General features: G+C 37.1%; 2 protein-coding genes across 6 annotated transcripts in view; one reads left to right on the forward strand and one right to left on the reverse strand.

Moving 5' to 3' along the window:
- Eip74ef (Ecdysone-induced protein E74) overlaps positions 1–27812 on the forward strand; it is a 188081-nt gene that overhangs the window by 33973 nt on the left and 126296 nt on the right. Inside the window, exon 1 of one of the 5 annotated variants that reach the window (XM_072896088.1) lies at positions 17323–17456. The exons of the other annotated variants lie outside the window; for them this stretch is intronic. The gene's annotated coding sequence lies outside the window, so the exon portion shown is untranslated. Of the gene's footprint in view, positions 1–17322; positions 17457–27812 lie in introns of those variants that run through there. 5 annotated transcript variants of the gene reach the window in all.
- Positions 1234–27800, reverse strand: Lsm11 (U6 snRNA-associated Sm-like protein LSm11). Its single transcript, XM_072896092.1, has 5 exons — positions 27463–27800; positions 26705–26759; positions 12227–12339; positions 8476–8614; positions 1234–1868 (listed from the first exon to the last, which is right to left on the reverse strand). The coding sequence occupies exons 1-5, from the start codon at positions 27631–27633 to the stop codon at positions 1720–1722; spliced, it is 627 nt and encodes a 208-aa protein (XP_072752193.1). The 5' UTR covers positions 27634–27800; the 3' UTR covers positions 1234–1719.

The raw sequence follows: 27812 nt of genomic DNA on the forward strand, positions 1-27812 counted from the left end.
TTTCTCAAATTTGTAACTGTTTGTAACTCTCGAAAGATTTATTGTGTCCTCGATATTTTTGTTACAAAGAGATAAATCAAATCGGATAAAATGGACAAACGGTAATAAAAAAAGAATTTATATCTAATATATGTTAATCTGGATGTTTCTGCCCGACCATGAAACAGCCAGCATCCTTCTCGGATTAGCCTTTAATATTTGCGCTCGAGAGAAAGTGCGCCATGCTTAGTCCCGCGCGCACTCAACATATATAATATATTATATATCTACACAATCTATGCATTTATATATTTAGTAATTTATTACATGCTTTTATATCTCAAGTTTCACTGCATATTAGTTTTACATAATTTATTCCTAGAAAAGCATTATCATAGCAGTGCTCGCAAAAAAGAAATCAAAAGGTTTGAAAACAAATTCATACATTATAAATATAATAAATTAGCAAAACACTTTTATCAATATCATAACTATAAAAATTAAAATCTCTCCAATAACTTTGTCTTTCTAGCATTGAAAATGAATACGTGAAACTATTTCATTCAAAAGTTCTAAAAATTGTCTACAATCGCGTGAAGTTAAGGGGGTCGAAAACGAAAAGTATCGATCCCCCTCTTTCCTCGCTGGTAGCGAACAGTGAATATTAATAATTCATTTACGTCGTGCCGTTTTCATGCGGATGCCAAGCCGTCGACGGCACCACGTCGCTCCGGTACCGTAATTCAACATCGAGACTTTCTTATTCCTCGCAACACGCATTCCGCTTCATTCGAGGGGGGAAAGGGGGAGAAGAGAAGGAGACATTTACGAGGGCGACGAGCGCTAGAAGGGAAAAACCAGTCCCTCGTCGCGGTGCGTGAGTTAGTCACGGTGGAACGGCGCGACGCCGGACAATCGCGAATTAACTTTCTTCGCCGCCTTCGACTTCCTCGTTCGATCATCGCACGCTGAGGATTAGAGCGGATTCTTTATCGACTCTTACTCACTCCGTCGCCGCTTACCTTACTCCGTAAACCGCTCGTACATACGCACGTCCGAAGGCCGCGACTATGTAGATTGATCTCTTCCTCTTTGTCCTTTTTTTCATCTCGCCGTTTTTTTTTTTTTTTTTTTTTTTTTTTTTTTTTTCATTCTTGCTGGAGTTCTTACATCCGCGTTGCGAGAAAGTCCCAGCGTCCTCCAGGTTTTGATTTCTCGTATAATTTCAGAGGCGATACTCTTTGATGTAATCATGTAATAGTGTAATACTTACAAATGTGTCTCTGTACATGGGTGTCGCAGAAAAATTATTCTAGTGGGAAGAAACAGAGTGCGCGTGGGAAATAGAAATATTATATATTATTTTTTTAATTAACAATTTTTTTATTCAAAACATACAAATATATCGTGTTAAAAGAGAAAGCGAAGAGGATGTAAAATGGATCGCTCGAATGAAAATTCCGGTTATGCAGATTACAATGCAACTGCATAACCAGATGATACTGACGTTTTGCTATTTAATTAATTATTATACTTCGAGATAAGAAAATCATTGTACAATCTCGGAGGCTTTCATGCACGAATGAATTTTTTTTCCGTGAAACACTCATTATATGGTATTCATAAACTTTAACTAGTTCGTTAAAGGAATAAATAACGGATGATAGATTACAGAAAAACTATCGTTGTATTGGCTGTACAATTGGGTGCACGTGTTTGAGACGGCTCTTAAGGCAATAGTCAATTGATTTTGATGATTATAGCGACTTGTTCTCCCCTCAGTAGCATCTGTGGCACGTGTCTCTCCAAGGTCTCCATCTTTCCCTCCTTCCTTATTATCGTCTTAGGGACACTGTTTTCTGCCGGTTTTACCTTGACTGCATCAACACCTGAATCAAAAATGCAATGTCGAGTCCTCGCGATATGTATTTCATGATGCATAATTCCTTCTTTTAACTAACGGAACGATTCTTTAGAAATTCAAAATGCAAGTGTGCGCGTAAATGCGAATAATACTTGTCAGTTTGCTCGAAAGATAACATTGTAATGGCATTTCAATCTGTCAAAGTCTCATCGTTTGTTATATGACATATATATATATGACACTGAACGAAATGATAAAAATATTTATCATTTCGTTCAGTGTCATATGTATATGTCGTTCAGAGTTCACAATTTTCTGTCGACATTTTACAAGAGTTTTTTTTATAAATCTTGAAAATATTAATAAAAATCATATTTTCAGAGCAGTAAGATCTCCAAAATTGACATTAAATTTATAATAATATTACAAATTTAATATTGATAAGATTAAACATTTTTAATCACAAGTTTACACAGCATTTTATAATAAATTTTCTTTTTATCGTATTTTTATGGTTCATTTTATTATTCATCTTTTTATATCGTACTTTTATTATCTATTTTATTATTCATTTTATATTTGAAACTTTCAGCTTCAGAATACCGAGTTTGTAGATGCATTGCATAAGCAATTTCTGATAAAAGTTTTAGATTCGGAATATGACAGATATTAGCTAGTTAAATGTTGTCGGAAGTACGTATTTGATGTCGTGAAACAGCACGGAAAGAAAATGTCACTGGGGTCACGAAGAAAGTCTGGAAAGATTGTTTATATACCAGCACGTGTCCACAGAAGTGTGCGTGGAACCATAAGCAAGGCGGAGGGGGGAGAAAGGTGCGGGGGACGGAGGAAACGGAAGGGCCACGATGGGGGTCGGAAGGGGGCTGGTGGCAGAAAGGCAGGCACGAGGAGCCAATAGGACACGTGTACATCGATCCTGTAGGCTGTTTTCCAAGGTCGCCCGTCTCTCCACCCTTCCTCCCTCCCAACTACGTATCAACGACCTCGCGACCCTTCGCGATACATCCCGAAGTACGTCAGTAGGCCAACTAACCCTGAACTCGACGCGCTAAAAGAGAGAGAGAGAGAGAGAGAGAGAGAGAGAGAGAGAGAGAGAGAGAGAGGAAGTATACGCGCGGTGCCTGTGGCGTCGCTTTTTTAGATCGCCATAAACACGACGGAGGAAAGAGTTTAGGACCTTTGCCACGTGTTTCTTCGCGTTGCCACGCAATACGTCATCGCGTTGTTTCTTTCTGTTTAACCTCCTTCAAGGTTTATTTAAATTGTAAGTGAAGAAATATATTAACCAACAGGTACTAGAAAAAAGATTTTAGCTCTAATTATAAAAAAAAATATAAAACTTTACATTTATAAAAATGGTGTCGGTTTATTTAATTATAACGTCATTTAATAATAAGATATGGTTAGGTAAAATAAAAATATATGGTTAAAAGAGAATTCTCTTATATTTCTTTTGAATTTAATGTTTTTTATAATTATATCTCATATATTATAGTATTATCGAAGCTTACGTATAATACTCAATTTTTACGATAGCTCTGCTACGAGTCGCGACTTCATTTTTATTAAAATAATTTAAAAGGAAGACATATGTACAAACATATTTTTTTTATTCAAAGTGTAATGCAAATATATGTTTTTGGAAATCTTTTTTATATTATATTTTTTTATTATCTTATATGCGTCGTATGTGTTGTTTTAAGAGATTAATTCTGTTTATTTATCTTGTTTCAACGTCGAAAAAACAATCATTGACTCTAGCTTGTTATAATCGCATGTATTGCGAATATACATATACATACATATCATATAAACAATAAACAAGATCGATGCGTAATTGCGCGTATTCAAATTTCCGTTAAAGCACTTTTGTCAAATTGACTCCAGACGTTGTGTTTTCTTGTTGACGTAACCACCGCCCGATTGTTCGATCAAATCGTTGGGGGAAGCCTTTCGAACTTTCGAGACACGCATGTATATTGACGAGAAACGCACCTGTATACACGATAATAAACACCGATATGTCTGACGAAAATAGCCAGATTTTGAATGATGTGATAGCCACTTGGCGATTTTTCCAAAAAAATAATAAGAAATATGCGGGATATATAATCCAGAGAATTATAAAAAAGCTCTGATTTCACTCTTCGGAGAAGTAGTCTACATTTTTGAGGAAGTTTAGAGAAAATTTATCCAGCGCATTTTCATTGGAATTTCTTTGATTTAATTGAAGCTACAACATTTCCTATATGTAATATATTCCTCGAATAAATTGCTAATAAATAACGAAATCATACATTTTCGTTAAATACAAAACTTTTGTTTGAAAGTTTAAATATTTGAAAATTAAAGATTAAAAATACTCTCGGATGACATTTTGCTTATAATAAAGTATCAATTCCCCATTCTTCCTATCTATAATTTAAAAAGTCAGCGAATATACGTATAGTACTTCGACGTAGAGCGCGTGCTTGACATGGCCGGTGCGAATGAATGGAAACGAGAGGCGAAGGTTGGGCACGTGGCAAAGAGAGGAAAAAAAAAAAAAAAAAAAAAAAGTACGGAAAAGGAAAATTGTTTGGCCGGAAGGAACGCGGGGGAGCATAAGGGAATGGTCGCGTGGGAGTCGACAGAAGAGAGACAGTGCGGAAGAAGTCGGCAAAGGCAGGGAAGAAGAGAAAACGCGCCGGAGAAAGAGGAGAGAAGAAGGAGAGAAGAAACACGAGCGAGGAAGCGCGCGCGCGAGAGGGCACCCGTCCCCCCCCCCCGCCCTGCCGTTACCGCGTCGCCGCGCGGGAACTCTCCTCCTCGACGCGTATCGAACGCTCGCGCGGCGACCACTATAATGTAGTCAAGGTCGGTCCTTGCTCCTGCCGCAAAGCGGCGACCTTAGTGGGATATATTATCCCCCTTCGCGCGCGCGATACGACGACCCTTCCTTCTCTTCTGCTCTCCGCTCTCTCGGCTACCGCCCTTTTGCCACGCGGTGTAAATAAAGACGAGAGCGGATCACACGCGCGCGCACTTCCAGAGTTCGTTAAACTCTATCGATTCGCGCGCACCGAGAGGAATGGTGAGATCTCACGGATTAAAAGTGAATCAGTTTTGCCGCGATGAGTAAAATGTTATTCTCCTGTGTAAAAACACGGGGCGGCCGAGGGGCGTGGAAAAAAATTCCCTCGTCCGATCGAACAAATAGAAATATTTAATCTTGAACTTTTGCGCACTGGACACGTATTCGCGAAGAGAGCTCTCTTTTATTTCTTTTTTCAGTGTATAAAGCTTATAAAAAAACGTTCATTATAAACAAATAATGTTATAAATGTTATATAAAAGTTTTGGATAAATCATATTTTTTAGGAGAGTCCGGAAATAATTTACACTTTGCCGATAACGAGATTTATTTACTTCGAATCGTGTTGTTTCGATATCTTTCGAGAAAAATAAGTTTAAGCATGATAATTTATTAAATGATAAAAGATTAATCATTAGTGTGGTAAACGAGGTCCAAGACAAAAATAGAAAGGAACAGAATGGAATGTCACTTGTGCGATATCAATGTATAATAATCGTGCGAAAGGAATACTTATCGCGCGATTATACGACAAATTTAAATGCTGAGCTTTCGATCAAATTGTACGTAACGATTCGACCAGGGACTGATAACATTGAATAATCGTTATTCGATCACCTGACGGAAAGTCGACTGACTTGCGAGACGACTGTCTTGCGGTTCTTCACAAAGATTCGTTATAATACACACGTGTATAAAAAAAATAATGAAAGTAATTCCAACGAACCGAAGGTCGCGTACGAGTAGTAAAAGTCATTCATGGTCAGACCGATAGCGAAAAATTCATCTTACCCTTTTTCAATAAAAACATATTTTAATTAAAAACGAAATATATATCGAACTAAGCAAATAATATATATTTTCGCGGCTCAAAAGCAGGAAAAATGTAAAAAGTATAATGTCTGTTTTGTTTTTTCGTCGTGCGCTTTTGACTTACACACGAATTTATAAAAATCATTTAAATGAAAGAAGGATGACTGTTGATTTGCAATATGCGTATTAATAAGAATGACTATTACTCGAGACCAATCAAATAATACAAACAGAAAATAACGTCGGTGAGGTATTGAGTTATAATTTAAAGTTGAAGCGACTTTCGTCAATTAGTACAACCCTGTTAAATTGTCTACGTAATTTTGTATCGACGATGTCAGGTGGCAGGTGAATGGTGAAACAAACTAGATGAACTAACGTAAGAGATAAATTTGTGAATTTCAAATTCTGTTGTCTGCAGATTATCGGATAAAAAAAATGTATGATTGACAGTGTACTTATTCTATATAACTCACACTTCAAATGCAAACACACATATGTATATTTTACGTATTACAACTTTATGCTAGATTGATGTCAAAGATTCGTCATATTTGTCAAACACAATTAAAAACAAAAAAATTACACAATTTCCAGAAGTAATCTTTATCAACCATCAAAAAGTCGTCAGTCGTTCCAATACATATATTTATTTATTTGTAAGAAAGAAATTTTTCGATTATCTTAAAAAGGAAGAAACAAACTAAAAAATTATTTTGGACAAAATTTTGTACAAATATAAATATTTCAAGCATTTTTAAAATGAAGGAATTATTGTAATATTTATAAAAACATCATAAAAATTTGTTTAATACTAACAAATATTATTTTTTTTATTTTAACGATATATCATATATGTATAGGTATATATATATATATATATATATATATATATATATATATATATATATATCAATTGCACGATAAGTTAAAAAGGTACGACAGAAATTTTTCAATTATCTTAAAAAAGAAGAAACAAGCTATAAAATTTAATTTTGACAAAATTTTGCATGAATTTTATACATATATAAATATTTCAAGCGTTTTTAAAATGAAGAAATTATTGTAATATTTATAAAAACATCATAAAAATTTGTTTAATACTAACAAATATTATTTTTTTTTTTCATATTTAACGATATACTATATATAGGTATATATATCAATTGCACGATAAGTTAACAAAGTACCATGTCAAAGATTTTCTAAGCGGAATTTTTCAGCATCATTATCTGTCATCGAAACGCGTGCGAATTTCATCGTATGAGCATATGAATTTTTTCGTAGTCTCGTTCGCATTTCGAATTACGCTACGACGTCAGAAATGTTGAAGGTTATAGAGCTCACAGTTTCACTTTTTATCATACAACTTGATTAGTATCTTGATATCTCGTCTACGCATCATCGCATTATATTGTAAGACAAAAACTCGCAAGCATATGTGAGAAGGCAAGGATAATCGATCGGTCGGCTCTTTTCCGAGTCCAACACTTGCGATTTTTTTTCCATGAATTGCACAATAGCATTTACATTCTACACGTTTACCTATATCGAGGGCGATTATTAATAACGTCGGGAATCTAAATTGCCGGTAAATGAGACCGCGTTTATATGAATTTTAACGGCGTGTAATTATACTCGTATAAAATCTCTTTTGGATAAAAATATCGTTTTGCGGCATATCATTATATTCATATCGTTTCGAAAATTTTTATGATATTGTTGCATGATTTTTCTTCGTTCGAAAATCTTTGGAAACGGATTCAGCGTTTCGAATAAACTAAAAAAAAATATAGGAAAGCTTTATTTTGTCTGTCTGTTCTTCCTTAAAAAAATCTAGATTAAAAAAATATAATTTATCTTTAATAATAACGAATCAAACGCTACAAATGTTTTATGTAATAATTGTGAAGATTATAACTTTATGTAACCTCCATGCTCGCGATTAAGTATATGTATAGCAAGTAGCATTAGTTTTTTCTATTATTAATTTTTTTTTAGATTATTCTAGATTATTATAGAAATAGAAAACATACTTGACATTGTATTAATATGATCATTAATATAAAACACGTGACAAGGTTAGGTTATAGTTGTTTCCATTAAAGTTAGATAAGTCGTATTAAGCTGTTATAATTGTAAGATAATAAGTAGTCACAGAAACTCGAGTTGATATCATGTTTAGTTTCTAATAAATATCAAACATAATTATGTAATCTTCATTATGTACAATTCTGTTGAAGAATTCATTCGAACCTATATGAAAGCTATTATTTATTTTGCATATTGCTATACCTTAATTAATAAAAGTTTTTAAATTAACGATTGCTCGTAATTAACAAAATATTTCAATATTTCGATATATTTAATAAAGAATAATCAATTCTCAATTTGCCAAAGAATCTGTAGCTGCAGCGTGGAAATGTGGGTCGCTTATATATATATATATGTATGATCGATTTTGTGAGTAATAACGTTTCTCGACTTAATCCATTAACGGTAAATGTTTCATTATATCGGGACAAAAATATTGGAAAAATAGAATGATTTTCATAATGAATAATATTGTAAAAAAACTCTATATAGATAAATTATCTCTAATTAATGATTTCTGCGTATCAACGTGATGTTAAAGACTGTAAGAGCACGTTGCGTGTAATTCAACTTTTGAATTATAATTTTACTCCTTGATGGATTATTCGAAACTTTAATAGAATGATCGTACCAAGAGCGGGTGCTTTTCTCTTGACTTTGCGGGACCAGACCTCGAAGCAGTCCTCCAGCGCGAGGTTCCAGTGCTTGTCGAAGGCGGCCACGTATGCCTCTATGTGTCCCCTTATGCCGCGCGCGTTCCTGGTGTAGACCTTCGGCACAAAAAAACGAACGATTATTCCTTTTAGATCGTGACGAGTTCCCGAGTCTTAACGCGTTTCTTCCAGGTAAAGCCGCATACTTACGAGAAAAGAGACGGTGCGATTGGCATTCTCTCTTCACTTTCGATAATCATACCGAAACGAGAGAATAGTGGAATAAAGTAGATGCAAAACGATAAGAAAATAAGCAAAGAATAAAGCAAACCCTATTAACAAGCAATAAAAACCAAAAAGCATTCGTTGTCCACATTCCTAGTATGATAAATTGTCTCTATCTGACTCATCAAATTCAATCTATCAATATCATCGAGATCAGTGATATATGATTATATGATTATATGAATCATGTATGTCACGTGAATAAATTCGTAAAAGAGCGCAAACATAACATTGCTTTTTTTTTTTTCAACTATTATTGCAGCTTTTTGCGGAAATTCGACGAAGTATTTATACAAGCTGTCATAGGACGCGAGTCGACAGATTTTTTTTTTTTTTTTTTCACATATTTCCATATGAAACGTGTCATGCATTTATTAAACTTCCTTATGACTAACTAATGATGTAATTTAAATAATGTATTATAAATATAATTAATTACTCTTTTAACAATGTTATTTTACTAATATTATCAGTAAATTGCATAAAACCGTACAACTAATACTATTTCCTATCTTTTGCAATTTTAATTTAGTATCGTCAATTTATTCCATTATGTTCTATTCGAAGAATTTAATTTGTGATGTTTCCTCTGTCCAAATAAAATTTATTAGAGAATTCCGGATTTTGTATCGCGTTCGTTCGAATCGAGAAGCCATACAGTTTGGCAATATTTAACACAATATTGTGGACAATAAATGTAATAATGAAACATCGTGCCTATTGTTAAGGGCTCGTGTTGTAAACGCGTTGCTCGTCGCATAGATAACCCAAGAGACAAGATAGCGGTTTGATTTGCGGAAGTACAGATCGACGACGAGGCAAGGCCTCCCTTCAATGCCTTTCGTAAACATACATATGTACGGTCGGCTTTGTCGTAATGAAAACCAATTGCTAGTCTCACGGACTATGTGTCATCGCGAGCCATTGAATGAATGCCGTCGACGTCTGCGAATTAGCCGGAATCGATCTCAGAACTCCTCAAGATCATCGTCAAGAAAAGTTCCAAGGCGATGGAACTCGCGTTTTATAAACTCTTCCACGTGTTTCTGTTTTTTTTCTTTTTTTTTTTTTCGTTCATCCACTCGTTATTGTAAATTAATCTGAAGTAGTTTAGTATTTTCTATTTCATTGAAATATGTTCACTAAACATTTAGTAAAAAATTATCGACATATGGAAATATCTCTCAGAACATCAACCTGATCGTCAATCATGGATATCATAAATCATACAAAAAGTACAGATTGATTGGAACTTGTCATTGTTTCGGAACTATAGCAATTTTGCGCGCTTGATGTGTCAGGATTTTCTTGACCGTGGATCCAAGGATTTCGTCGCGATCGAAAGATTGTGACAATGAGATATCGAGGGCGATTCAGGAAACGTCGATGTAAGAAGTGGATTCAATTCGACCGGAAAACTTCGGAAGTGGAAAATAAAAGTCAAATTGATTTAATTATTAAGGGCTATGGACTCGATTAAATTTTAAATTTTTTGCGATTCTGCTGAAATCGCGTATAATCCTACAAATTCGTTTCGATCGCATCCGCTTTAATGGCTTTACTGTTGACGCGAAAATCTACTTTCCGAAATAAAAATAATCCCATATTATGTCATATAAAAGCATAAAGTTGTTAAATGTAAATTTATTTTTTTCTTAGCGCTTGTAGCGAACAACATAGTGAATAATAATAAATCTCGAGGACATGTTAATTCATTCAATTGTTTAATCAACATAATCGATCGTCGTGATTTTCCCAACACATTTCTACTTGTCCGTGATGAAATGATTTCAAATGACTTAATGATTAAAAAAAAAAGAATAACAATTGCATGCTTTCCTCGGTAATTTGAACAGTCGAAGGCCGAGTGATCGATCTAAGCCTTAAGATAAAAATCTTCTTTCCGGATGCGTTCGAAGGTCGCGAAAGATTAGGATCTATCGCCGAGGATGGCGATTCGAGAAGAATCTTCAAGAAATGACAATGTCGACGTCGAAAGTTGATAATTGCGATTAATTTAGATTCGGTTTCGTTGGCGGAAGGAGACTAATCGGAAACTCCATTCTCCTCGTTGAAGATATCCGATGCGGAGCGGCGCTTCCGCAGGAAGAGAGCCCAATTAAATCAATTTGACTTTTATTTTCCATTACGCCGTCTCATTGTCCTATTATTAACCGGCCTTAACGCGAGGCGGCAATCATTAAGCGTTCAGCACCGCGGGAAATCATCACGGGCGCGATTAGATAAGTATGATGATGATTTATCAGTGTGCGCATCACACGGCCGCGATTTTACAACTTTCCACGGTTATGCGCCTTCACTTCCGGATGAATCGTACAATCTCGAAGACGTTGATTCTGAATGTATTCCGAATACAGGATTAGATTCTAGACTGCGCGCGTCAGCTGTTCCAAAATTATTTCGTCTTGAAAAGAATATCTGTAATTCGTAATTTTCAAGAAGTATTATCGTAAAATTATTACGTATTAATTTTAGAGAAATTGTATGAAATTATCTCGGAGAAACGAAATACATATATATACGGAGAAGTTTCAATTAGTTTTTCTCACAGAAATTAAAAATCTTTTGGAATTTTGCAAGATGTATATAACATGCAACGAGTCAATAATTTTCGAAAAAAATTTACTCGAACTTCGAATTTTACTCTCCTAAGAAAGTCAACTTGTATGCTTTAAGGAGTTAGTGTTAGGAGTGTAGCAGTGCGACCCTTTTTGGCGGCCGCGATATTGTCTCGCGTCAAATCGTTTATCGCACGGACGACGATATGTCAGGCACGTAAGTAGAGACGTCGAGAACGCTGGTCCGGTCGTCATGGTTACGAGTGTTGACCCGAGGGCTTTTCCCTCCTCCGTCGAGTCGCGGCTCTTGGCGAAGGGAGGATCTCGTCGCCCTTCCAACACCCCCGCGAAGGGTTTGCGTATGTCACTCGACTGCGAAAGTGTGTCAGCCGTGTTGTATGCCTGCACGCACAATACCAGGGGTCGAAGGGGATGGAAGGTAAGTGGCGGGAGCGACCGTTTTTAGGATTGCTTTTTCGTCCTCGACAATGATGTAAAGGATTAGGGAAGGAATACTTTTCATTAAGAAATTGCGACGAAAAATGTTTTGGGAATGACATTATTAAAAAATAGTACGTTTTTTTATTGAAAAACAAATTGGGAAAACGAAAATAATACTAGTTTTTCAAATTATTATTATTATTATTATTATTATAACTACAAGTATAACAAACATAATTTTTTTGAAGAATTTTTTTTTTTTTTTTTTTTACGAAAAGAAAATTGCTCTTTAACTAAAATTATTGAAAAATATATAAAAAAAAAATATGGAAATTTGCATTTTAAAAAATCATCTGACTTTTGTTTACACATGATTATAAATATGAATTGATATTTATAAGATAGATTAATTCATGTGACTTACCCTAATCCGAATTCTCTCTTCCATGCATCCGTGAAGCATTCCTAATGGACCAATAGTTTTTTGCATTTTTGAGAGTACATTCTTCCAGTCATGTCTTTTACCGGACACTGATTCTGCAAACAGTCAATCAATTTTTTTTTTAATTTATTTAATTTTGCATACATATGTATGCGCATATACATGTATAACTAAAAATTCACAACTTATCGCTAAATTTTAGAAAACAAAATTAAATAAAAAAAAAGAGAGAGAGTCTCTTTTGTTAAGTTGGCCTCGAATTTTAAAATAAATCTCATGATACCAAATTTAATTATTTGATCATGAATTGCAAATTGCAATTGTTCCTACATGTAATAAAAATGGAAGGAATCGCTCCTAAAACTAGAATATTGCTTTCATTGAACTCATTTGATATTAAAAAAAATATGATTAGTAATAACTGCAATAATAATAAATTAATCGATACTGCAATATGTCTCACATATATTTTTATAACATGTATATGTTTGTTAATAATTAAAATATTATATATATCATAAAAATATATATGAAATCCGATCGATACTTCCAGTAAAGTATCAAAGTTAAAAGTACTCGATGCAATATAAAGCAAAGTGCATTACATCTTGCCTACCCAACTCTCCCTATATATTATTAATAAATATAATAATAACTATAAGAAGTAACTGTACTATACAATGAGTTATATCACGCTTGAATAGCGCCGAAGCTCTTGAGCCGGCCACGTTACGACGATGGACTTTTATGAACCGCTGTAACATCGCGCTAATAAGAATTTATGCGGCTCTCTCGTGTCTCGCGGACTCGCTCGACAAATCATCGCGCGAGGAGCGGAGAGCCGATAGCATCGCGTTCGCGTCGTTTGCTTCTTCAGTTCTTGTTTCCTTTTTTTTTTTTTTTTTTTTTTTTTTTGCCATGACGAAGAGACTTTACGCGGCTACCACGAGAGCTTCATTAACCTCGCCGTTGTACATCCATATATGTAGTTATACGCAGTGATTCGAAATTTTTCTTTCTCGGTTTCTTTGACGTAAATCAACGAGATCATAATGATGACAGGTGTAATTAGAATTTAACTTTGTGTCGAAAACAATAGTTTAACCTAACAAGTTTTTTGTTCCAATTTTTTATCGTATTATTTATTTTTATTGCTGATTTCCTTATCCATATGTTAATAATTAGATACTTGATACACGTGCTCTATTTATGCTAATTTAAAATATTAATTATAACGAGTCGTCATTTGTTGCAAATTTATCTTTCCGATGAATATGAATTATAAGCATTTTATAAATAAAATCCATTTCAATTTAAACGAAGAACCGTGTTCAACATCTATTTACATCTCTGAAGCTTAATTCGTTTATTTTTAGTATAAAATCTTTGCATATAATTATCCTTTTCTGGAGATATTAAACGAAAAACACTACTTCAAGTTTTATGAAGGCTTTAGCTCTGAGTTTCTAATTTTTTTTTTCAATAGCATGGCACATTTACAACGTGTTTAAAGTTAAACAATCAAATTTCATCAGTATATTCTAAGAAAAGACTTTATATAAACATAAGTCCAGAAATGTTTTATTATTACGTTACATTGAAAAACAAAGTTTATTTAATTTTCCTTTTCAAAATGTCGTTTCTAATGCAAGATTGACGTCGTTGACAGATAGAAATTTAATATCCTATGAATTTCATATCTATCTTGCTTTAGTTCAATCATTGATCCTATCAGTTTCTGTCACGAATTGACTTTTATACTTTTCTATCATTTTTTTTTCCATAGGTAAAAGTCTAGCAGTGTAATATTTAGTGATCTCACAGGCCAAACAATTGGCAAACAAATAATCATTGTCGATCTACTCTTACATCGTAATGTAAATTAGCAGCTATTCATGTTTGATATCTTCGTTATAAAATGGATAGAATCGATTATATTGGAATATTGTTTTCGTTGAACTCATTTCATATTAAAATAATATCATTAGTAATAATTAAAATAATTTCAATAGTAATGAATTAATCAATAGCACAACATATCTCACACATATATATTTATTAATAATTAATATATTATACATACAAATATACATGAAAACCGATCGATACTTCTAGTAAAGTATCAAAGTTAAAAATACTCGATGCAATATAAAGCGAAGTACCGTATATCTTACCTACAACTCTTCCTATATAATATTAATATAATAAATATAATAATAACGAGCAATTATACTACACTATGAGTTATATTGTAGTTATAACATTTTAATAAAGCATTTCCGGGCCTACGTTTATATAACATTTTTATCTTACTTTTACTCATATAATCTGACGAAGTTTGATCGCTTAACTTTGAAACCCTCTATACATTTAAGGGGATCCAAAAGCTGTTCTATATTATCGACCAAAAATTTCACCTAACATGACAATATATTAATATAAAAGTTTTACAATTTATATACACAAAATAAGATATGTTTCTGCTAGGAATTGCACGAAGGAATATTTGTAAACTTTTAGAAATGACGTCTGACGTGAGAGTTGCGTTTCAATCTCACACACTCACAGATGCACGAGAGTAATTTTTTACAGATATTGAAAATCTTTTTTACTATTCTTCTAAAGTCATTTCCAAAAGTTTACTAATATTCTGTCATGTTATTCCAAACGCAGATGCTATATCTCTCGCACAAACATACCGTACTTTTTATATTAAATAAATATTGTTACGACGTAACCGTCATCTTTTAATTTGTTCTCATTTTTATATGAAATTATTAGCCCCTGCGTGTGGTTTTTATAAGTATTTGAATTGTGAAGAGGGATTTATATCAATCGATGTAGGCAAAAAATCGATTTTTCCAAATCTGTAATTCATGTTCCGTCAATAATTTTGGATTCCCTTGATGCAAAAACATTGTCTCAATTTGACAATCGGGGGATCTGGGGATCTCGGTGGAGCCGGTCCTGACGTCGTCACGCGGAAAGAGGGACGCCGCGCGGAGAGTTACGTAAAAGCCTCGGCGCGGCGAGTGCACTTATTTTCTCCGTGTGCGCACGCGCACGCGCGCGCGCGCCCGCGACACTCGGGATTCGCGCGCGAGAGCAAGCAGGAGCGATGCACGGAGCGAGATCGACGGTGCCAATTGGCTTTCTCCGATAACTTTCATAGCACCTAAAGGCCGCTCGCTCCGCTTCTTTTCCACCTTTCTTTGTTCCTTTCCGCGTGCACTTTCACTATCACCGCGATCCAATTGCGGCCCCGTCGCCGTCGAGGAGGGTCGAGGAGGATCGACGATGCAGAGCAGAGCGGAGCGTTTCACGCTCGCTCAGTAATTAAGTTGCGAACGATCGTGTCACGAGCCGGGATTATTTCCTGATCAGATAGCAATTGTAGAAAACAATTTCATCCGAGATAATCCATGATACAATAGACGCGAATATTTCGCGATTAATCTTTACAAAGGAAGCGGAAGCTGGGCGTACGTGCGCAGCGCGTTCTGCGAAATATACTGTAAGACATCTTGTTATTATTAAAGACAGGAAGAAATGCAATTTACTGCTAAATGAAGAGGGAATGCTTTCTTTCATCTGTAAATAGATAAATCAAGCTTATCTCGGGGAGGTAGGAGGAAGAAGATACGAGAGATAAGAGAGAGAAAAAGAGATGGAAGAATAAGCGCATTCGTGTCTACCTTCGACCTTCCGGCCGTTTTTCCTCCGTTCTTACGCGAGTTCTCCTTCGCTCCTCCGATCTTCCTTCGCCGCAGAGGATAGCGCCCAGAGAACGTTCACGTTTGCGTGAACCGCGTGCAGGAAACCGTTAGGATCGCAACCGCGCGCGGCCGCGAGGGGAGGAACGCGAAACGGTGACTTTATCGCCCCTTCCCTGGGTAGGGTGAGCCACGTAGGTGTCCGCCGTGTTCCGTACCTCTTGCTGCACGTTCGTTAACCCCTTAAGACGGCGTGATGCTCGGACTAGCTTGTATATATACAGGGTGTTCGATAATCGCGTTTTTTGCTACACCGTCTCTACAGCCGAATCGTCGAAAACGGTTTATCAACGTGAAAATATGTGTCTATAGATATCGACATTTCAAATTGGTCGCGAGAAGAAGAAATGGTTTTAAAAATCAAAGTCTGATAATAAATAAAATCCAGACTGAGAAACGCGTATATAATATAATATAAATCTGTTTGTTTTTTATTTTAAAAAATGGAATTATTTTATTTCTTTTACAAATATAACAAATATATCGATGTATCGCGTATATGATACACAATTTATATTTAATGATTTATAGCATTTCATTTATTTTCAAATTTGTTAAATTAACTTCTTCGATTGTGTTCTTATTAAGAAATAAGACAACGTAAGTTTAGCAACAATTTTTCTCAATATTTTACAAAATTTCTAGAATTAAAAGATCGTGAAGCTTGCTGTAATATGTTCAATATTGCAGCGATTTCATCATTATTTATAAAACATTGATTAAAACATAAATAATACGTATATTATTTTAAGTGGAAAAAGCAACATTACATTGTTTTCGTTGATCATTTGACTTATTAAATCTTTTAATATATTGCAATTTGAAAAGCACATAATATTTATGTCGCGAATATTATGGTTTGTAACGTGGGTTGAAAAGTATCGCGAGGTCAGATTCTCACGTGCGATTATAAAGATATTGATCTTTTGCACTCGTGATATTGATTTTGAAAGAAGTGGACCTTCGAATGCAAGGTTGTTCCAAGTGAAAACGAAGGTTTGTCGCTTTCAAAATCATATTATTATAATTTGCACGAGTTCGTTTTCACAATAAATGAAATGACCTTCGCGAAATGTCACCGCGCGACTACATCAGCAATTAATATTGGATATTAATGATTTACGAAATGTATAAGGACATAATCCTTCCTGTTTGCATCCGATTTACATTGTTATCTGAACTTTGAAATAACATATCGTTATTGGTATTCAAATTACGCAATCATATCCATGATACATGATTTGGCGAGCCTTATTCGAATCGTAGTTTGCAATCGCAGTTTGCAATACGCCTTCAAGTCGGACGAAATCCAATTTGAGTCGAGTTATTGTAAAAGTTTACAGAAACGCGAAGATTTTAAAACACTAGGCAAGTTGGAAATTGTGTCAACAACTATCATTAATTATTACAACCTCATCCTCTCATCAGATACAAACGAGGTAAATAATTTGTTCGATTCATCATATTTATTGACGTTTCAATATTAAATGTTATATTTATACAAAATGTCGATAAAACATTAACAAGAGTGCTTCAAGATAAAATTCTATTTCAATAAAATTTTCAAGCTCTGCTTGAAATTATTTAAAAATTAAAATAGTGTGTGTAAACTTGTAAAGAATTTAAATAAAGTACATAAATAGTGGCTTAAAAATGATATTTTAATATTATTTTTTACAATAACTCCATATTATGATTAAAGCAGCGTTAGTCAAATTAAGACTTATTTTTCGCTGGAAAACTTTGCCAAGTGCAAAGAGTGCTCTCACTAGTCTGAAAGAAGATGAAAAGATTTGCGTCTATAGTTTATTAGATTTTTTATATGATAAATGACTAAATAACAAATGAAAAGTAAAGAAGCGGTTTTAGAGATGTAATTGGAGTCTTAGTGTTTGCTTTATTTCGGAAGAAGTTTTATAAAGATTAAATTAACCAAGCTATTCAATGTTCAAACTTTGACAATTACACAAGAGAATTCAATTATGTTTTGATTCAATATAAGTACAAACTTTTCTCTTTTAATTAGTAACGTAAAGGCTCTATAAAATTATAAGAATAAGCATAAGTATAAAATATTTGGCATTAGAGCAATGATATGTGAATATACAAAGGTAACTTGGATAGGACCAGATTTTGAGTTTTGTAGTAACATCGCATCTATTTATAAATTAAAATTATTGAACTTAAAGTTATAATATCGTGTTAACAATTCTGGCGAACGTTTCCATCAGATCTTTCTGATCCTCTTCAGCGCATAAACGAAGTTAGTAAATGATAAAGTATGTTGAAATAATTTACAAAATGTATCGCCTAGTGTTGTATTATAAAAATGCTCGAGTTGCGTGTGGAAAGATCTATGGTGCGTCAGTGACTCCTCATGGCTTGTTTTCTCTTTTATTTATCGAACACGCGTTAGAGGAAAGATTCTCTCTCTTCGTCGGCAACCAAACGCGCTCGAGATTTTCCGGCCTCTTGATCATCGCGTCTCTTAGTCGCGTATGCGACGCGTGCAAAAAGGGCCTCGCGAACAGATGTTCTGTATGACAGCGTGTGTCTCGCGTGTTATTCACCTGCGAAAATGTTGACGAGCGATGCGTGCGAAGGAGCAATTCGGGTCCAAAGACCGCCTGGTTAGGTCCGGAGAGTAACTCGGGTCGCAGGTGGGTACTGAGGGCTGGGCCCTCTCGTCGGGGGAGCGGGGGAGGACGAGTGTCGGGGCCCCTCTCTCTCTCTCTCTCTCTCTCTCTCCTGTCGAACGAAAGCGGCGAACGAAATATCACGGGAAGATTGGCGGGCGGTCCGTCGAACGGACGGACGGACGGACGGGAGTTCGCGAAGCAGAGTAGCAGCGGCGTGGCTTGTACCCGCGGATGATCCCCAGGTTGAGTCGCGCTGGGTTCAATGTCCTGTCGGGCAGCGCACCCGAGAGCCGTGGCAGGCAGGCAGGCAGGCAGGCAGGCGAGCAGCCACCAGACCTCTCCGCGTATATACACGTATACACGGGCGCACGCACACGTTTCCGCGAGATCGCACACGGTCGCGCGCTCCGCCGTTGCGTATATACGTCGCTCGCGAATATACGGGGTGTCCCGTACGTAGCGTTCCAGCACGCGCTATTCCGCAACGCGAGACGTTAAAGGCCAAAGTAGTAAAAAAAAAAAAATGCAGATATCTGACGACGATAATCTGTCTGAGAATTTTGCGAAAAAAAAAATAAAGGATCTTGAGTAAATTTTTAATTTCTCGGAAGAAACTTGGTTTTAAAAGTCATTCTTTTATTTATTTTTTTTTTTTTTTTTTTTTTTTTTTTTTTTTTTTTTTTTTTGCAGAAATCGAATCTAAGTGTCACTTTATGTATAAAGTTGTAGAACGCGTATTGTGTTGAAGAAACGTGAAATTCAATTAAATTATTGTCGCGGAAGAATTAAATTTCTCGAGATGTTTCTAATCGAGGGGAAAGTACTTGATTTTCAAGCCACAGTGTATACTTGAACACGGCGAAAAGTGCGCTAGCTGCCTCGCCGTGCACTTTGCTTTACGCGAACTAGCCGTAGGTACTGTTACTTTTGCGACGAGGCCCTTTGGTTCTCTTTCTCTTCTCTCTCTTTCTCTCTCTCTCTCTCTCTCTCTCTCTCTCTCTCTCTCTCTCTCTCTCTCTCTCTCTCTCTCTCTCTCTCTCTCTCTCTCTCTCTCTCTCTCTCTCTCTCTCTCTGGTCCATGCAATGTTTCTTTCCTCGCGAATCTTCACAGTAATGGAAAGTCACATGATTATTCGGAACTTGTTTTCGGGAGGAGACGATTACGACAGTTTGGTGAGATCGTTTCTTTTTTCCTCTCTCAAAACGGCAGATTGAGATATAAGAAAGAAAAAAAAAAGGAGAAAAAAGCAATGTCTTTCAAATATTCGATATGTTTCGAATAATTTTAAGGTAGGTAAAAGAACTGTAGCGCAAAATATAATGTAAATTAATTTGAATTTTTAGCATTTTCCTTAAACAGCAACAAAAAATGGGGAAAATATATAATCGAATTCAATGTACGATATTTATATTAAAGTGTTAGAAAGTTATCTATTTAGTGTAACTTTAAAAAATCTTAGAGCCTACTAGTAGAAAATAATGTTTAATTCTTTGAATTTTTAATCAACATTTTTGTACACATACAAACACGCACATCTTAAGATTTTTTTATATACATTTTCAGATTTTTTATAATATTGAGTTGGTTGTACAGTTTCATTATCAGGCTATATTTTATTTTTAAGTAAGTGTAGAGTTAAATGGACTCTTGACATTTTTTTTTAATCCTAAATAAATAAATAAAAAATTGATCTACTTAAATTTGCACATATATACGATATACATTTCAACTATATTTAAAATCTCAGAAAAAAATAGATTAAGTTGTGCTTTTACTCTCCACGTATTCGTGGAATAACTAAATGAATCGAATATAATAAAATACGAGGAAAGGAGGTTGCGTTTGTAGGAAGGCAAGTTTAGTCGGGATTCCAGCAGCGAATCTTTCCTGGCCTTTCTCGACCGAAGAAAGGAGAAATCACTCTTACCCCGGGAAGGTCGGATGACGCGTGTGAGAGGCAACGGGGGGAGAGGTCGTTACACGGGGTTTATCGATTCCAGATTTCCAATGTCGATCGATCCGCCCGGGTTGGGTGAAATCGGAAATTGCGTTCTCCGAATTTTCGTTTCGACAAGCAAATCAACAGATCAGATATCCAGAGGATGCTCTGCCCTAATTGACATGTAATCTTGCTTATTTTCTCTCGTCCCCTCCCTCCCCCCCCATGCTTTACGATCGATCCCCTATTAAGTTCGGCCTTACGCGATCCGGTAAACTGCAATTATCGCAAGATACTTGAACGCTCAGCGGAAACCTTTTCCCGCGAATCTCGGCGAATTGTGCCGCGAATAATCTCGACCGAATCATCTCTTCTTGGCTGGCCGAGCATTTCGCGAATCTTAACGATCTTCCCTGCCTTTGCCGAAGCATCGAGTTTCATTACTGCCGTATTTTTATCAGACCTAAAAGTGTAATGGAAACTTAACTTGGTGACATAAAACAAAATATTTTCATAAGAATAGATTCTGCATTAACTATTACTATGATGAAAAAGAAAAAAAAAAAAAAAAAAAAAAAAGAAATAATGTATGGTATCGATAAAGAAACGACAGAGAAAATGCAATAATGTGAATCCTTAGATCCGAGAGAGCGTTCTCTAAATTTAAGATTCAACATAATAAAAAGATTGATTTGATTAATCATAGTTTGAATAGTCTTATGACATTTTTACCGAATCCGCTAAAACGGGGCTACAAAATGTGGTGACATTCTAGATTTTAAAAGGCGAGAGCGCGCCTGCTGCTGGATTCGGACTCGTGCTCGATAGTCATCTGTTACGTTGGGATAGGTCGAGGTACGGCGTGACGGCGGGTACGCGGTGCACACGAACACGGTGCCGAGAAATTGGATCGTCCACTGTACCGGGTGGCGCGCGGGACAGGGACTCGGGAAGCCGCCGGTTCTCCGGGAGTCTCGATCGCGCGCGCGGGAAACCGGAAGCGATCGAAGCGGACCCCCCGAAGCTTGATGAGCCGAGACGAGTTGTCTTTTTATCTCGGAGCAGCGTATGTACAAATAGGAGTAGGAACTGGTGAAAAAAGAAAAAAAAAGAAAAAAAGAGCGTATAGCGAAGGGGGAAGAAAAGGGGGATGAAAAAAAACGCATGCGCTCGCCGTGTGTTGTCGCGCGAATATTGCGCAATTGCCACGCGAGAGAATCGCGGAGAGAAAATATCGACGAGTATTCCGTTACTCGGGGCGAACGGCTGCCGTCGTTGCCTCGCGTCGTGTTTGTGCCATAAGCGAGAGTACGCGCGTGCATGCGTGCATGCGTGCGTGTGTACGTGTGGCGGACTCGGAGTCTGCCGCTAGAGAGCGAAATTCGCTTCCGGATATACCAAGATACTTAGAGAGAGGAGCCCCTTTTTCTTCTCATCGTCGTCATCGTCGTCGTCGTCGTCGTCGTCGTCGTCGTCGTCGTCGTTTCGTTCGTGTCGCAATCATATGTGTGTCACGTTACGATAGGTCGGGAAGACTTGGTCGCGAGAGGTTCGATCCAGATATACGAGAGAGATAGAGAGAGAGGAGAGAAAAATCCTCTCTAGATACATGTACTCGAGAAGATAATAAATACTGATTTTATATATATTTCACAAACTTTTCATCGACTCCGGGCGCGAAATATCGTCGTCCGAATATTTCGCCTACCCAGGTACATACGTGAGATATATCGAGATAGGGCCGACGCCAAGACCTACGGATAAACCTAACAAGAATCTAGCGATATCTAACCGCGATAGCGTAGCCGTGATGAATCGCGGCACCTCTAGCCACGCACGCCGCGTTCTCGTTCGCCGGCGCGTGTCCGCAATTGGGAAAAATCGCGGTTAGGTTCCGGCGGAACGTGTTCGAGGGCCCCGAAGCCGGCGCGGAGAGGCTCGCCGCGGCGGCGAGGTCGATGTCCGGGCGCAACAAGTGCGCTCTCGAGATGCTCGCTCGCTCTCTCTCTCTCTCTCTCTCTCTCTCTCTCTCTCTCTCCCGCCTCCCCTTTCTGCCCCCCCCTCCCACCCTCTTCCCTTCTCGTCTTTCTCTGGACACGTTCGCGATCGGCTTCGATAACGCTGCGCGCGACTTTCGACGGCGGCCGGGACTCGATCACGAAGCGTCGACCTCCGAAATACGTTCGCCCGCGAGACACGCGTCGCGTCGCGACGCTCTCGCTCGCTCGTGCACGGATTTAGAGACGGTTGTAAACGGGAGCGCCGGAAGCCGAACGACCTTTTTGAGGTTGCGCCGCGGTGCGCCAAGTTTTCTTTCTCTCTCTCTCTCTCTCTCTCTCTCTCGGGAGAGATGGAGAGAGAAGAAGCCAGCCAGTCCGATGCGCGACGCATAGTGATGCTCAAGTGTGATCTTTTTTTTTTTTTTTTTTTTTTTTTGCCTTTTGATGTATGTACGTATGTTATATTGCAAATGTCGATATCGTTTTACACTTTTTTTGCAAGCTGCTAAACATTCCTTATGCTAATCGGAGAAAAAAGCAGTCGCGGCGAAATATTAATAAAAAATAAACTTGATGATTGAAGCTACTGATGGGATAATCGTGTGTAAATGTGATTATAACAGAGAGTTTGCATGTATTGTAAAAAAAAAAAGAGATGTATATGTGTCTTTTAAATTATTTAAATTTCAAATTTCATTTCCAAAGATTTCTAACAAAAAAAATATATATATATATTTTACAATTATTATGTATAATTTTGAAGAATTAATTTCAAACTATTTTAAAGAATCTATTATATATTTTATATATAAAATATATAATAGAGCTACGGAGAGAGTTTTTTTTTTTAATATGTAAATTTCTCGTCTTTTGAAAATCTGAATCTGAGCCGATTTGGAGGCAAGTTTATCGATTGCCAAAAGAATGTTGCATCAATATTCGGACGGTATATCGATGTATTATCATGAGCATCCCTAGACGCGCCGCGACGCGGAGCCTCGAGTTGAGCGCAAGAGGTCGACGTCCGGGCGCGCAACAAGTGCCGCACTACGTACACACACACACCCACACATACACACAGACACACATTATTGCCCCCTCTTTTCTCTGCGCACACATACACAGCCCACCTCCCATCTCGCTCGCTCACACAATCGCATGACCACCGCAGCGATCCCTCTCCTCCACCCCTTCGAGAGGTGGCATCCCTCCCTCCCTCTGTCACTCGCTTCCTTTGCTTCTCTTTGCGCGAACGAGAGAAGGAGGGAAACGAGCAGCCGACGAGAGAAGCGAGGCACGCGATTCGAACGGAGGTGCAGAATAATAAAAGAGAGACAAAGAGAAAGAGAAAGAGAGACAATCGGCGTGACCGTGCTCCTCTCCGCACACACCACGTCGTCGGTAAATATAAAACTGCACTGGGTCAGGGATCCGTGATTTATCGGCTGCCTCGTGTAATTGGCCGTCGGCCAATAGATATATACTTGCCCCCCCCCCCCCTGGGTGTGTGCGTTCGAGAGTCCGGGGCGCAAGCGGGGTGAGAAGACGCTACTTGTGTGCTGTCCAACATCCCCCTGCCCCTCCCCCCCGATCCTCTACGCATACGCGTCGCTCATTTCCGTGCAATAATCTCAAGCATCGATTAAATTTCCATCTTCGTTTCTGGGATCGGGAATCTGACTTCCTCGGAACTCTAACGACGAAGGAAGGCGTTTTATTCCGCGAGATACGTATTGCATGTTACGTTGGTGTGAATATCAGCCGTGCAGATCGCATATTTATGATCGTCAGACTTCACCAAGGAAATGAAACTTTTCAATTTGTTAGACTAATTATCACATTAGTATCTTTCCGAAGATTGCAGATACGAAAAAGTGAATCTCTAAAAATGTAACTTATGTTTATATAGCGTATGTTTAATAATGATTAAGTTAAAGACAATTTTGTGTCTTTAATGATTTGTCATGCGCACAAGGAATCTTGACGTATAGAAACGTCATAGAAACAATTTTACGACACTTTTTCTAAACTTTTTTTTTTATTTAACTAGAGTATAAAGAGAATATTTATCACGTTCTGGGTTTTATAAATTAATATTATTTCGAAATTCTCTTTACATTGCTATTGACGGACGTAAAGAGACTTCAAAGAAAGAATTATTGCTTCAAAGAAAAATATACTTGCTCATATATAATACTTATATGATATAGTCTCTTATAAGATAAGTTCATGGGTTCAGATAACGATAAATTGTGGCTTCTTTTCCTTCTATTTCCTCGTTCCGATTTCCTAAACAAGGTCAAAATTTTCTGGTTGTGCGCAGTTGGCTTTTTTCATTAAAAATCTATAGCGATTTTCTATTCTCCTGATGCATTAAATATAAAAAAAAAATCGTAGATTTAACCGACTGAATTATTCAACGAGATGTAAAAATGCGAGGAAACGATTTTAATAATAAACACGGATTAAAGGGAAAAAAATCTAGACCTAAATGTGATTACATAATAAAATTCCTCAGTAGGGGAAAAGTTGACTGAAAAAATTTATTGTATAAAAATATCTGACGTAAGAATTTTGCTCAAATCTTTTCTCAAGATAAATGAAATCTCAGTTCCTTGAAGGAGCAATTTAACGGCCATCGCTTAGAATTCGCAAGGTCGCGAGAAGGCTTTCGGAAAATTCGTAACGTTTTTGCGTAACGTCTTCGCTGTGAGAGAAAGAGAGAGAAAGGGAAAGGTCTCTTCCTCTGTTTCTCTCTCTCTCTCTCTCTCTCTCTCTCTTTTTTTTTCCCGCCGCGAGAGTACTCGCGCGACATTGCAGATATCACGTATGTATACGCGAGAAGAAAAGACAGCCGTGGAAGAGAGGAAACAATGGGAAGCCTCTGTACGCGCCGACGACGGTCTCGGTCTCACACGCGAGGAAACGGTTGACGCACACTTTCGCGGAGGTCAAATTCCACGCGCGACTAATGCAGCCGCGCTGTAGCCGCCGTTGCGGCGACCTTCGTGGTATTTGTTAGGCCGTAAATAAAGTGTACGCCGGTATCTGGAATATATGTAAGAGCCGACGGATGATGTACGGCCGAAGCCATTGCCATTGGTAGCCGCGAATCGACGACGAACGATAGATTTGGTTTTCGACACCTTCGGGGGATCGCGCGCATCCCCGAGGTCTTACGAGTGTCTCTCGATCGCAAGATCAGGGCTGCGATTATACAGGCTGATTGAAAACAACCCGATGTCCTTAAAATGACATATTCTTGAGCAAATTCTCAGACAATTCTTCCTTTTACAAAATTTTGTCCCAAGCTTAGTTTCTGAGTTATAATTGAAAATAGTTAGCTACTTTCGAGCCGAGTACAACGGGCAAGCAGGGAAGGCGCAACGTGTCATGAAACAAATGACACCTTTACACGGCTAATATTATACAATAATAATAATTATTATTACACAATATTATCGTTTAAAGTTTATTGAATTAATATTGCATTCTATACGATATTATACAATATTATTGATCGTAAGGAGGCCATTAGTCTGATGACATGTTGCGCCGTCCCTGCATGCCCGTTGTATCCGGCTCGTAAATGGCTAACTATTTTCAATTACAACAGAAACTAAGCTTCGGATAAAATTTTGTAAAAGGAAAAATCGTCTTAAAATTCACTCAAGAATAATTCATTTTAAGGACATCAGGCTGTTTTCAATCACCCTGTATATCCGATTTTTCGTAAAGATTTTTTATATGACAACCAATTTTTCGATAAGACTCTGTCCTTAATGGAGATATGTAATTTACAAATACTTTTTGCTATTTTTCACATAAAAATAGAATTGGATAATGGACGAAATATCGTGTCTAGATTTTTTTACAAAATTAATCGTTATATTGATTGATTAAAGCAATTAGGAAATGTCAATAGAGGAGAGAGATATACGCCTATTAATGCCGCGGCAGCGTATTGAAATTCGATATCGTTACGGCAACTTGTATGAATGAAGCCCTCTACGCTAGCTGTAAAATTGCACGCGATCGCCATCTCTCGCGAGACGTGCGAAAACTCTATGTAAATTGAAAACTGCGCAATCTCTCGGAGTTTCCTTACCTTGTCGCGGTAAAAATCTCTCTCTCGAGGATCCCGGCACGGTCGATTTACTACTCTGAAATAAAAAAAAAAAAAAAGGAAATACGAGTTGCAAAAATTACTAGTTTGTTCGTTGTATTCTCACTGGAATCTCGAAAAGATGCTGATTATCTTTCCGTGTTTTATGATTAAAATTTCACAAGATTTTTTTTTTTTTATTCCACGCATCACGACTCAATGATTTCATGATTACACAGATGCTAATTTTTCATGTATATTCCGTTTCACACATTTTTCGAATTACATATATTCTGAATTATACAAATCTTACAAGATATACTGTCATCTCCAAAGAAATTCTATATATAATTTCTACTAACTCTGGGATCCCTCTCTCAATGAGAGAGATTAGAGTGCATTCTAGGTGTTTTACGTTACAGATTTAGTTGAATGATTCACGGCTCTCGTGGATAGAATCTACTAATAAATCTAAACTCGAAGTAATTTGTTTCTACATTTTAGCTTTAATAAATCTTAGTATCCACAAGACGCATTACGTTAGGTTATGTGAGGTTAGATTACTGTACGCTGGCATTGCACAGATCCTTCTACAATTTTTATAAATATTAACTTCGATTTCTAATGATTCACTGAATAATTTCACGATTTTTAAATAATTTAACACGTTTAACATTTCGATCGATCCCTTTATTGGATTTTGACTTTCGTAGATGCAGGTTAAAAATTGACATATCGCGAGCACGTGGCGGGATACACACTTTCGTCGACACGTTGATACCCTTCAATACGGCCTCGAATCTTGAAATATTGTCATAGGTCGGCGCCGAGGATAATAGTCGCATTTTAGGCGAATATAACGCCTTTAATGGATCGAACTTGTCACTTTCCACATCTAAGCTCTCGTCCGACGTATCGCTCTCGTCTGCCATCGATAAATTTACACAGTTCACTTGTGCCGTTTGTACTTCAGCATGACACGTCACGTGTTATTGACAAACATACGTTTTGTCAATTTATAGTTGCCCTTTCGGCACGATATGATATTAGAAAAAGAGCAAGCGATGCATACACAAGGACGTTGACACCATTTGACACAAGCGCGGCAAGA

The sequence above is a fragment of the Anoplolepis gracilipes genome, chromosome 7 (assembly GCF_047496725.1).
Source record: "Anoplolepis gracilipes chromosome 7, ASM4749672v1, whole genome shotgun sequence".
Classification (NCBI taxonomy): Eukaryota; Metazoa; Arthropoda; class Insecta; order Hymenoptera; family Formicidae; genus Anoplolepis; species Anoplolepis gracilipes.